Consider the following 13,540-nt stretch of genomic DNA (forward strand, 5'->3'; position numbering starts at 1 on the left):
TTGGCTGTGTGGGCAGGTGCCACATCCTGCTGGATGAAATCCTCTCCATTAAGCTTGTCAGAATATAAAAGCATGAAGCACTCTAATTTTCCTGGTAGATGGCTAGCCAACACCAGCAGATAATATGGCTCCCCACGTTGACTGTAGAACCTTTTCACTGGGCCTCAAGCAGCTTTGTCTGTGCCTTGTCTTTCATATTTACTGCTTGAGCTTGATTTTTAAATGAAAAGCATAATTAGTTTTGATTGGAAAAGATAACTTTTTTTAAAGTTGACCTTCATATTTTTTCAAGATTTCTGTGCATCTTTCTTCCATAGTTTTTCTTCCACTCAACTTTCTAGGCAGCCAGATTCTTTAGTTTTCTGTGGCCTACCATCATTGTGGAGGGTCTAAGTGATCCTTTACTAGACAGCTGTCCAGTCAGCAGTGTTTTTTATGCAAATCCATCTTGAAAATAATTTTCAATTTGGACTCATAACATGTTCTGAAAATCAATTTTTTTGGTTTTCATTAGCTGTAATTAACAGAACCAAATTCTTGAAATACATGACACTGTATTCACATTTGAAATGAAATATGGAAACAAATTAAATTACCTCTTTAGTGAGATGCACTTTTATATTTAGCACATATTTAGTCCTTCATTATTGCATAAACGTTTCCATTACTCACATCCTTGAGACAAAAACAGCATATTTTCTTTGCAGTGGATGCGCGCTCGCTGGACCTCGGACCCCTGCTACGCGTATTACGGCGTCGACGGCTCCGACTGCTCCTTCCTCATCTACCTGAGTGAGGTGGAGTGGTTCTGCCCCCCGCTGCCCTGGAGGAACCAAACTGCTACACCCACCCTGAAGCCGCTTCCCAAAAAACAGGTACAAAAGAAAGCCTTCCAGATCATTAGTTTTATTTCCGCAATAACACAGCTGGCCAAAAGGCAGAAACACACACAGACCAACAGTGTCATTTAGAGTGGAAATATTTGCCTGCTAATGCAAACACATTTGTTCAGTCCCTGGAAAGTACAAATAAACAGTTATTACCTCTTTACAAGAAATTGGGCTTCGCAGCTGAACTAAAGGACATCAGTAGTTTGTTCCTCAGCAATTTAGTAAGACCTCTATGGAAAAGGAAGCGAATAAGAGAAAAAAAAATCTGATAGTAATGGCCGGCAGATGTCTCTACTAAGGTAACTTGTTTTACTTTGTGTTTCCCAAATGCTAAGGAAATGTTTTTTTAATTTTTTAACTGTGTGAGAAATTAAAATAGTTTGACAATACGGCATAGGCTTATATTAGATGTGCTTACCCATCTCCAGACAGAAAAGTCTAGGAACCGAGCTCTAGATTTTATTTTCCCTCACAGATATCTGGCTGTCACCTCAAATTTTCACCATCTTCAGATTTTCTGCCTCATTTAATAACTTTACTTTCAGCATGAACACGCGATGCCCTGACCTCACAGTCACTCTGCCAGGGCATCCCCGGCATTTCGCCTCCCTCTCTTCCCCATTCTCCGTCTTTTCTCCCCCCCCGAGTTATGTGCAGCTGCCATGATGGGACCTGATGTTAGTTCTCCCTGCAGCTCCACCTTCTGCTCTAATTTGCCAGCCTGCTTCCACAGGGATGAATCCCAAAGGCTTTCCCTTAGGTGTTTCACATCTTGCTGCGCGGTGCACGGGTTGTGTAATACGTCTCTGATGCCAGCATACAATGCCGCTTTGCATTTCCACGGTGTCTTTGTGAGTATTTCCTTTTGACAATAGGTGAATGTGCGTTCGGCGGTTCTCATTTCTCAGTTACTTCATTGATTAGTAAATCACATAATTGCGCTGTGATGCAGAAATTGCACAAAGGAGATGTGAAATGTGAACAAACTATTTCTGAGGTAAAACCCGGGATTCCCTCAGGCATCCAGCTGGAGAAGCCTTGCCCCGGGATACAAACACAACAATTTGACATGCTGTCTTGTGCTGCTGCAGTTTTAACCACCTCCAACAAAAAGCAGCTCACTCAAACAGAACAGACAGATCTTTTAGCACCCATCCTGTTCTGCTTTAGGGTTGGTTTTAAAATCTGCCGCACTCCTTTTACAGATGGACTCCTTTAAATTTAAAACTTATTATAGGAACTTATGAGTGTTTCTTGCTTCTTCGTCCAGGCTGTTTTCCAGTCCGACATCGGGACTTTGCTGGAGCAGGTGGGAACCGGTAAGGAGTCCCTGAGCTTCATGAGGAGACGCATACGCAGGCTGTCGGCGCAGTGGGCCTCCGCTGCCCGGCGGCTGGATGAGAAACTCCGCAGCCACTGGAGAGAGCAAAAACGGGTAAACAGGAGCTTTCTCTCTCTCACTCACTCACTCTCACACACACACACACACAAACACAAAGTTTTTTTTGCAAACGCTCAGGGATCAAAGCGTGGGCTTCTTTTCAAGGTGTTTCAGGTACAAGACCTGCTGAATTCATGTGAGAGGCTTTTCTTGAAGCCAGATTGGTTGCATGCACATCTGCTGTGGCCTCTCTGGTGTCTGGAAAATCTAGGTTTATTTGTGTCTCCATTCATAGGATACAAAGAGAAGGTCGACCTTTCATGATGTGTGCAGCATAACAGATGAGTTGTTTCAGAGGTGAAACCACATTAGCAACTTCTGTGGAGCTTATAATATTGAGCATGCAGTGCACTGGAGAAGTATTATTTTATTTATTTTTTTCTTTTCATTTTTGACACTTTGTCATGTTACGACCACAAACTCCAATTTCATTTATTGCAGTTTTATGTGATACACCAACACAAAGTAACACATAACAGCCTGCTGAAAGGAAAATTCAGTTTTAGAAATGTTTTATATCTGAAGAGTGTGACATGCCACTGGTATCATATTATCCTCAATTCACCGGTTGCTAAAATTAAAGGTTTGTTGGTGAAATATCTTTGGCCTACCTGCGTTGCATCTCTCCTGGTGTTGTGACCCGACACAGCCACAGGTATCAACAATGCGGGCTAGCGTGGATCCTTGAGCTTTTTTTCCCCTCCAACAAGGGTCAAGCCTATTCCAGTATACAGCTGCTCAGATCTTTCATATCTGCTGCTACCTGACTGAGCCTCCACCAAGAACGATGCGCTTCCACCTGGACATTGCTGTTGCGCCTCTTCAAAGGTATATCCATTGTGGGTCTCGCCTGTATTTTCCATGACGGCAGCACCAAAACCGCTGAATCCTTTTGGTCAACAACTCCTCATCACCTCAGACAAACTTGCCGGGCTGTTAATCAGTGTGCTAGCAGACCCAGCTCAGTCGGCTAACCCTTCGGTCAAATATGATGATGTCGGGGGCAACTTTGGCCTGCTTAAAATCCGCTGGCTCACAATCATGGGACTTCTTTTTCAGGAGCTCCTTGTTGATCGCAGGTTGGACTTCTCTGTTTGATGGAAACCTGGCAGCAACGTAATGATTAACCCCCGTTCAATGACTCCAATCCACCATGGTTTGTTTACATATTTCAAACGGGGGGGGGGGGGGGGGGGGGGGCTTGTGGAAAGTCGTTCTTGAATCTGCGTCTACCTTCAATTCAATGGAATCTATTGTCTTTAAACTCCCTAGACCCACTCCCACCATCACCACTGCTGTGTATTGCCACACCTAAGTCACAAAATGACTTTCTAAATTATTTTGCCGTTTTACTCAGTCAGCTTTCCACTTTCTCTCCAAATCTAATATTAGTTGGGGACTTAAGTGTACATTTGGATAATGGTAAAACTTCCCCATAACAGAGTCTTATCGTACCTGGAAAGTTTAGGATTTAATCAATTTTCTGACTTCCCCACTCATATCAAAGGTCATAGTCTAGATGTCATCTGATGCTTCGGTCTCACTCCATCCAACTACTCAGCTGATGAAGTTCAGATAACAGACCATTTTCTCCTCTCATTTAACACTTCCCACCATATTGCTATAACCCCAACACACCTCATCCTTTTTTGTAATATTAAGGACATTAATACAGATACACTCTCTGCTTTCATTTGCCTAACCTTGATCCTTCTGCCCCAGATGAGCTGGCCTCTCAATATGCGGAAGGTTCAGAAGAACATTCTGAACATTTTGCTCCAGTAAAACACCCTAAATTGAAGCCTTCTCCCATTCTGCCCTCTGGTTTACCCCTGAACTTTGGTTCATTAAAGGGGACATATCATACTTTTCTGTTCCTCCTTGCCACATTGAAATCATTCAGTTATGGTCTATATAAAGTGAAACTGCAATGCTTTGATCTAAATTCCTCATTACTGTTGCCTCACTGCCCCTTTGTCCCCCTGTTCTGAGGTGTGTCTGTGGAATGGTGTAACGAACAACTGAACATTTTGACTTATTTGCTTGTAGGTTCGGCATCCTTCAGCTTGGACTATAAAATCGCTCTCAGAAATAAAAAAATCATTGATTTGCGATGATCCCACCACACACCTGTCAGTGTGGCACAGAGTGGGAGTGTGATGCCACCCGTCCTTGCAACCACCTGGTTCGAGCAGCTCGGTGTATCAAGCTTGGTGTCACATATCAAACAGTTGATATTCACACTAAATCAAATTACTATTCTGGCTTGATCTGCTCCAATGAAGGTAATTCCAAAATATTGTTTTCATTGATCAACCATGCTTTGCTGCCTCCAGAGGCACTGCCTCCACACCTGTACTCGACCGATACCTGCACTTGCATATTGATGTTCTGTAATGAGAACATCCACAAAATTCACTGATGTTTATCTCTTACCCCCTCGTCTCTCTCAGCGTCTGTCATTTTTTTCTACTTTCCAGTTTTCAAATCCTCAGCATTTCAGGAATTTCAGAAGTTATTAGTAAATCTAAACCCTCTACATGCCTGCTTGATCAAATCCCTACAGCCTGAGGTAAATCCTCCCTCTCGTCTGTCATCTCTCTCATAACTGCTCCTTGCTCACTACTGGAATTGTTCCCCCCTCCTTAAGACCGCGCAATAACCTCTATGAACAATTTATTTCTGGTTTCTGTCCCTCGCACAGAACTTAAACCGGTCTCATAAAAATCATCAATGAACTTCTGCAGCTGACTCTGGTTCATTTCCATTCCATCCTTCTTGAACCGAGTGCTTGTTTTTGATACAATCTCTCACACCGTTCTGCTCAACCTATTTGGCATCAGTCACACACCCCTTGATGTTTTACTGTCACTTTTCTGTCCCAGGATATTTTCCATAAGTTTAAGATTAATTTCCATTGCTATGTGGATGACCTCCAGTTCTACTTATAAGCCCAAATCTATACTCCTGCCCTCTTCCTTCCCCTCCAGCTTGTCAAAAGAAAATCTAGGATAATTTTGACATTCCTAGAATTACGTGTAAAATGAGGTATAGTCTAATGAGTTGCCTTTATTGGCTGGATGGTCAGTTTATGAGAAAATGATTCATGCCAAATCTTCTTGCCTTGCATGTGGGCATGACACGCTGTGTGCTCTCATTCGCCTGGCTACTCTGTTGAGTTTCTGCTATAATCTATGCATTTGCAAGAGAACACGGGCTAACTTCAATATTTACAGTCTTCTTACCTCAGAAGAAAATAACGTCTCTAAACAAAAGACCAGGGTCTCATTTATAAAAAATTGTGTGGAATTCATACTAAAAGTGTACGTACGCCAAGAAAATGAAAATGGCGCACGGCAAAAAAATATTCAGGTTTATTCAACCATGCGCGCGCAAACCAGCACGCAATTTTCCTTTATAGATCACAACTGTACTTGAATGTTTGTGTACCTGTGTCCGCCTCATGTTCTGCCCTCTACATGCCCAATCATAAACAGTCAATGCAAAGCACCTCATGAATGTTAATGTGTGTTAAAAAGGGGTCATCTTTTTTATTTATTTTTTATCATGCTGATGTGGCAGCCACGGAGAAAAGGCAAAGCAGCTGTGAGAAAAATTCAGAGAGAAGTTGATTGAATGTGAAAACCAGAGCTAAAAGCAACTATGATTCCCACATTAAAATAAGTTGTTAATAAGATCTTAAAATAAGTTGTTAAAAAGTTAAACGAGGCTGTGCTCCGTGCTGAAATTCCCCTGTGGCTGTGCATTCAGATCGACATTCAGAGGAGGGAGGGAGATCAGGAGGAATGAGCGGTTTTCCACGCAATTCTTAACACCCCCCCCAACAAAAAGAGAAGAAACGAAAAACTGCAAAAAGCATTTTAGGAAGCTGATGGGCGCTGAATGCTGCCTGGGTGTGAGTGGTGAGCGCACCTCCTTTGTGCTCTGGGGGTTGGAAAGCTGCCTTTTAGCACCTGAGAGGGAGGTGGAGCCACTTTCCCCTGTAGGTTATAGTAAAACGCAATGCTTGGCGTCTAAAGCGGGATATTGGCCAGTCCTTATTATTGGCCAGAAAATGTTTGATCCCTGAACCCATGTTTCCTCAATTCTCCCATATGCATGGTCTTCAATGCATATGGGATGCGATCATTGCATCCACCGAGCAGCATTACACACGAGTGTAGTTGACTGTTTACGGAAGTTAAAGTGATTGGGTCGGAAGTTAAAATGATTGGGTCGTAAAAAAAAAAAGAAAAGGAAAAAAAAGGAAAAAAAAGGGGGAAAAAAAGAAGAAAAAAAGGAAAAAAAAAAAAATATTGACGCACACCTTATCACAATGATCTGTTAATCGTGTTTTGCAAGTCACCCTGGTGATCACTGGACAGAGGAATGTGATGGTAGAAAACCCCCAATTTTTTGCATACTTTCCTTTAAGATTTAAGATGGCTCATGGGCATTTTTTATTTATTTAAAATGTCCCATATACCTAAGTGTCACCAGTGCATGAGCGAATGACACAGCGGTTTTGAATGCTTATGATCAAGATGATCTATGATTAAAGTCTGATATGGAGTGTAATTGAACATCTGAGAGGAATCCTCATGCAGTCTGGCTTCAATCCAACACTTTACCATCAGCGTGACCACACATTTTCCCGTCAAGTTTTTTTTTAATAGACCCCAACTTTTGCATGAAAAGTGGCATGCACACGTTTCTGGCCCCATTTTGTGCGTACGCAAGTTTTATAAATGAGACCTGTCTGCAGTCGCAGCGGCAGAGGCTTTTCCTCTTCTCCCATGCATGTGCACAACACTGGTGTCATTTCAACTTGTCACCAAGGGGGGCACACTTGTGCAAAAACTCTGAAACTTGTGCTGTACTCCTTTAAGAGGCTGTTTAAGAGTCTTTTTTTACAAGCAAGTTTTTAATTTTTACAAGCAAGTCTTTTTGCAAGCAAGGCATAAGTAACGCGCTATGTTTAGCAGAAAACCAACACTGGACATCACAATGAAGACATCCACATGATGGTAGCAGCATGCTGAGGGGATGTTTTTGTTCAGTATACAGAAAAGCTTCTCAGAGTTAATGGGAAGATCTATATCTACATGCTGGCAAATAAAAGAAAACCTGTTACAGGCTGCGAGACTGAGGTGGAGGTCTACCTTATAGCTAGACAACAACACTAAATATATAGCCAGAGCCACAAGGGAATGGATTAGATCAAAACATAATCTTGTGGTTAAAGGGCCCAGAAAAAGTCCCAACCTAAATCCATTTGAGAATATGTGGCAAAACATGAAAATTACTTTTCAAATGTACACTTTAGCTTAGGCCATTTGGCAAATTAAAGTTAAATTTAAATTAGAAAAATATAGATTTGGTTATAGGTGGTTATACATGCAAAATATCAACATTTGACCCTAAATAAAAATGTACGCCAGAAGTTTGAGTTTGTATTTGTAAAACAAGAAAGTAAAAAATATGTGCTTTGTTTTCCACTTTACAATTATACAGCACTTTACATTAATCTAGCAAATGCAGTCCCAATAAAATACAATAGATATTTGTGGTTATAAAACAACAAAATCTCAAAAGTCTGAAAGAGTATTATTTTTTCTTTCTTTCTGGGCACTTTATCTACTCTAAAACCTGAAGTTGCAGTGGAAGTACTAGAGACCATCAACACCCAGTAAATAAACTAGTTTCCATGGAGACTGAACCAAAGTAGTTCCAGACTGCATCTCCTGGTTTGAAAGGAGAAAAACTTGACTAAAAAAATATTGATGGAGAGGACCGACTGTTTATAAGGAATGTTTCTTCCATCCCAAGGTGACAAATGAGAATGATTTAGGTTAAGTTTACAGTAAATATGCTGCTTGCTGCTCCTTTTGAAAAGGAGATAATTTGTTTTCCTTTTTTGTTTCATTGCCATCTTTTTGTCATACATGAATGGACAAAAAAATTACTTGTGGCCTCTTTTTCCCCCAGTCTTTTTCAAACATATTTTTTTATTTGTTTCCCTAGAACTCTTGTGATTAAACAGAAATTTATGAAAAATAATTTCATACAAAAAGTCCCTCTCATTATCCGTTTTTGGGTGAGATGTTTCCCAGGAAGCCAGACAGTCCTTTGATGCCCTTAAGCGTTGCTGCTGAGTTTCCCCGAACAGCTGTGACATTTTCTTGGAACAATATTTTATTCTCTTATCTATGGCCGCCTGGAGTGAATCACACTATACTGAGTTAAAGGCGTAAGAAGATCATAAGAGACAGTAGCCTCCTGCAGACGTTCCTGGGCTTTAGTGCGCTTTCACCGCTGACATTTACGGGGACATTTCCACCAAGTTTAAAAAAAAAAAAAACGCCTTCCCCGGAGGAACTCGTGTCTGATGAAAAAGGACCGTGACATTGGATATTTCCTCGTGTTTGGTTTTACACTGGTGCAAGATTCAAACAGAAATAGAAATATACTCAGCGAGAAATTTCATTGGAGTCGTTTGCATTTATTTGCTAAATGTTGCCCCAGAGCTGCAGCATTTAAGCTGTATAATGGACAATGTAAAGATAAGATTTGGCACATTAACAAGCTTTATTTCAGAAACCTCTTAGTATAACTCTATATGATCTACTATATCTAAACTGTGTAGCTTAAGATGGTGTTCAACATCTACATACTCATCTGACTTGCTTATGTATGCATTTAAGGCATCTTCTGTATTGTAAAAGGCCAGTGAGTTTTATAAAACAATAAAACATTCTTCGGCCCGACCCTTTAAAGACTAACAAGATTCAAGAAACAAGATTCAAGACTAAGAATAATATGAGATACACATTTTAGACTGTGTAGTGAAACATACAGTAAGCTCCTATTTTACACACATTTGATTTGAAAACAAAAGATAGTTTCAGGTTTTCCTGCGTATACATTTACAGAATGACATCACAGCAATTTTTAACTTTGGATTCTCAGGTCCACCACATTTAATGTGTTGCCTTGAAAAACATTAGATAGAACTCTATTGATCTCACAATGGAGAGATTTACTTGTGACATCGGCTGTTATAAGCAACAGGAGGTGCACAAAGGAGGAAAAGGTGCATGAAGTATATACAGTGCATCCAGATATATACAGTGGGTGGGAAAAGAATAAAATAAAGAAGAAGAGATTTAAGGTACATTCAAGTTAGCCTCGTGAGACCATCCTGATCTCGCGAGCTTTCAAGGTTTCACTCGCAGATCAGTCTGGCTACTTTCCGTTAACGAAAATTTGGAGCCGTTCACCAAACGAACGTCCAATCAGCGTTGGCTTTGAGGCGGGTTGAGGTGTGACGCAACGAGGAGCAACAGTTCAGTCTAAAGAACATGGCGGCTTCAGCCGATGAAACTAGCGTTAGCGCGGCTATCGAGCAAGTTTTATCGGAATTACAGAGTATTTCTTTGCTGAGCTAATGAGCCTTTACCTGCAGCAGCAAGAGTAGCTTGGCTTGTGGTTGTGTTTTCGTCGTCGCTCGTAACAGAGTGACGACGAAGCATGTTGACGAGTACGTCATATGCTTCGTTGATCTGATTGGTTTATCTGGCAGGGCTAATGTCAGATAAAACATAGCTTAAGCCCAACATAGGCCAATCAGCTAACCAGTATTTTCGCCCCTTCCCAAAATGACTTCAACGGAAGGTTTCCAGATGGATATGCGAAGCAAATCTATCTGGTGGAGTCAGGTTACATTCAAGTGGTGGTAGGTAAAAAAAAAAAAGTGCGGTTTCTGGTTTGTTGAATAAGTAAAAAAAATAAGTGAGATAACTGAAAATAGGTAAAGGCTCTTACAATACAGGATTATTGCACAGGTTATTGCACAGGATATCAAGTAGTTATTGCACAGTTATTAATGCCCCTTAAATGTTATCAAATGTTGTCAAAATATGAGCATATGCATTGTTTATTCACTTTTATGTGATAAACAGAAAGTAATATTTCATAGTGGAGCCGAAGCGAAATAATGAATGGTTTTTCAAACACTTTTCAGAAATAATAGAATGCAGTCAGCGCCTTTTCTTATGATGCCCCTAAATAAAGTCCAATGCGATGTCCACTGCTGTGTTGGAGCACAGCAGAAAGGTCAGGGATAGAGCTGTTCAAAACAAGGTTAGGTTAGAAATCAATATTCCAAGCTATACACACCTTATGAAACTCTGTTTAACCAGTTAGATAAAAAAATAGAGCATAGAACAACTGCAGCTCTGCTAAGACACAACCATAAATAAGCTCGGCAAGGAAATAATTTACAGGAAAATAAGCCAAGAGGCCCATGGTATCTCTGGAGGAGCTGAAGAGATCCACAGCTCAGGTGGGAGAACCTGTTGACAGAATAACTCTAAGGTGTGTAGCCTACAAATTGGAAGAAAGACGTCTTTCTTCTTTGTGGAAGAAAGACGAGAAGAAAATTATTGTTTTAAAGAAATCCATAACAAGTCCAAAACAGAGATCATGAGGCCATGTTGGGAACTCAGCAAACAGCTGGAAGCAGGGCTAATGTCAGATAAAACATAACTTAACACACCAGCTATACAGTAAAACATGGTGGTGGAGGCAGCAAAGAAAACTGCTCCTCCACTGAGCTATTTTTTTAAACAACGGGAAAAGTTGTTTAAAAAAACTATTAACATCATGTACCGATTTACTCCCATTCACATTTGTGCCCAAAATTCCTAACAAAACAATTGCATGACAAAATGTAAACTAGCTCAAGAAGTTTGATTACTTTTTGGAAGGCACTGGATTTGAAATGATTCTGAGATATTTATTGCTCAAATTTTAAGTTTTTCTTCTTCTTTTTCATCTTGCGGCATCTTGCCTGTCTGCATATGTTATTGTGAAGCAGCTTTTTTTCCCCAAAGGACAGCAGCTAACCAGAAATGGTTACTCCCCATTAGTCGAAACCTCACAGGCTTGGCCTCCGTCGCTCAGCCACTGAACGTTGTTTAGGAAACAAAGATTGATTTGTGAGGTGGAGAGATGTTTTATAGAACGTCTCGGCGCAGTCTGTCTGTATATCTCCTTCATGCTCCGATTTGCTGTCGGTAGGATCTGAGCCGTCCGTATTTCACTGAGCAGCCCACATGCTCTCCTTTCTGTCTCCATTGAGTCATGTGACTTGAGTTGATTGTAAGTGATCATTTTCCTCTGATGGGAGACTGGAAGCACAAATAACTTGCCTTCGTGTAAGATGACAAAAAAATGTTCATTATCTGCTCTACAGTGTTTTTCCAGAAACAAGAGTCCTAAAAGGAAGAAATTCGTCTTTGATTCCTTTTCAAAGTCAGCCTCATGTTATAATGAGCAAAACGGCGCACACAACTGAGACAGACGTTCATCTTTTGTCCTATTAGCGTCCCTAGAATCTCCTTTATCCCCAACCAAACACTTGTAACTGCCGCGCCTTTAAGTTTTATGACAGGCAATCAAAACAAATGTTCGCCTTGAAAATGTGCTGCACTTAGACCCGTTTGCCGGTTCAGTGGCTTTTAGTTGGTCTGCTGCAGCACATTGAACACAGCATAAAGTTGGCTGTAAACATCACATGGACATGTTGTAATGTGCGCCTTCCTATATAAATCAGCAATAGCTTCCTAACTATCTTAATGTTTTTGATTCTAGTCTGTATTGAACTGTAAGACGACGACGATAACAGTACTTGGTAAACATGGTCATTTCCAATTCCCCAGATGAGATTGTGTTAAAGACGTGTTAATGAAATATTTCTGAGCATCTTCATTTTTAAACTGTGATATTCGTTTTGTTTTGTTGATTTATTGGCTTGCCTGGATCTTTGATAACGAGCCAATATGCATTTATTTCTCATTAGAATTATAATAATAACACTTCCATCTATTGTACACTAACTGCTTTTTTTTCTTGGATATCTAAAACTAAACTTGACTAAAAGGACTGTAACCAGAAAAGACATGTCTCAAAATATTGGCTTTGCTGTCCCTCAGCCACTTTGTAACTAACTTGGTTATATGCTGAGGATGTTGTCCATTGGGACGACCTGCCTGTGTTCTAGCTTAGCTTCCTGGCTGATATTTTGAGATGTCGATTCAATATTTCCACATATATTTTTTTCCCCCTATTTTTCTATAAGGAGAAGTGCAGCACTCCCAACCTCTGCAAAAATATCCCCACAACATGATACTAACAGCCCCATGCTTCACATTTGGGGATGGTGTTCTCGAGCAGGCAAGCTTCCTGCATTTTTGTTTGCTTGTTTTTCTGTTGGCATAATGGTTTCTCCCATTACTGGTGGCATTTCTGCCCACACTTTTACTGGATTCAGCAAACAGCCTTATAACTAAAGGAAGCGGACTTTCACTCAGTTCTTTCTGAAGACATTTTGACACCTATCCAAGAGTCTTCGTTAATTCTGGTGACTCACACTTGAGAAACCTGTAGTTGGTGCGCTGCTGTTTTTAAGGACATAGAGGCCCATCTTCCTAGGCACATTCTAAGATGCAGATCAGTGACCCACCAATCACTGACCTGGGTCGTAAGAATCTATTACTTGGTGTGAGTGGAGTTCTTGGTCACCTGAATCATCATGAGGGTGCTGATGTAATCTCTTTGGAAGGTGTTGTAGGACCGAGCCGTAAACACTGGGGAGTTTAAAAGACAATCCTTTCCCTCTGTTTGGTGATGGCTTTTCTCTTTTGACCAAGATGGCTTCAGAAAGAACTGAGCGAAAGTTCGGTTGCCTCCGATTTAAGCCTGTTTGTTGTTGCGATGACCCGGATGACTGAGAATTTGCACAGGCATTTTTACTGGACTCATTTCTCTGGTAATGACACACTTTTAAGATCAACACGGTGTTTTGCTCGTGCTCTTAATAGCCACATTCCTCAACAAAACACATCTCTGAGACACCGAACCTCCCTCCTTCCTGAACGGCATGATTTTGGTAATCCTAAATGACCTAAAACCGTTTTGCTGGATTTAATGTGAGACAGTTTGGGGGGCGAGGGATTTCCATGCAACAAATTAAATCTTTCAGCTTTTGTCTGTATTTGAAAGTAGGCTCCTCAAGCTCCCATACGTTTCTTCTGAGGCATCATGAGGCATCATTAGGATGTGGCAAAAAAGTCCTGACGTGAAAGACGAGAGCTCATGCCATTCAATTAAAGCGGATTTATGCCCGTTTTCACAACTCGTGGAATGG

The 13,540-nt window shown here is 40.9% G+C and overlaps 1 protein-coding gene across 1 annotated transcript in view; it reads left to right on the forward strand.

The window, feature by feature from the left end:
* Positions 1 to 13,540, forward strand: part of LOC105936009 (alpha-1,6-mannosylglycoprotein 6-beta-N-acetylglucosaminyltransferase B) — a 119,637-nt gene that overhangs the window by 52,192 nt on the left and 53,905 nt on the right. Inside the window, exons 6-7 of the mRNA XM_036132171.1 lie at positions 708 to 875; positions 2,161 to 2,325. Coding sequence (XP_035988064.1) covers positions 708 to 875; positions 2,161 to 2,325 — 333 coding nt within the window. The remainder of the gene's footprint in view (positions 1 to 707; positions 876 to 2,160; positions 2,326 to 13,540) is intronic.

Source organism: Fundulus heteroclitus, unplaced genomic scaffold (assembly GCF_011125445.2).
Source record: "Fundulus heteroclitus isolate FHET01 unplaced genomic scaffold, MU-UCD_Fhet_4.1 scaffold_48, whole genome shotgun sequence".
In the NCBI taxonomy this organism is placed as follows: Eukaryota; Metazoa; Chordata; class Actinopteri; order Cyprinodontiformes; family Fundulidae; genus Fundulus; species Fundulus heteroclitus.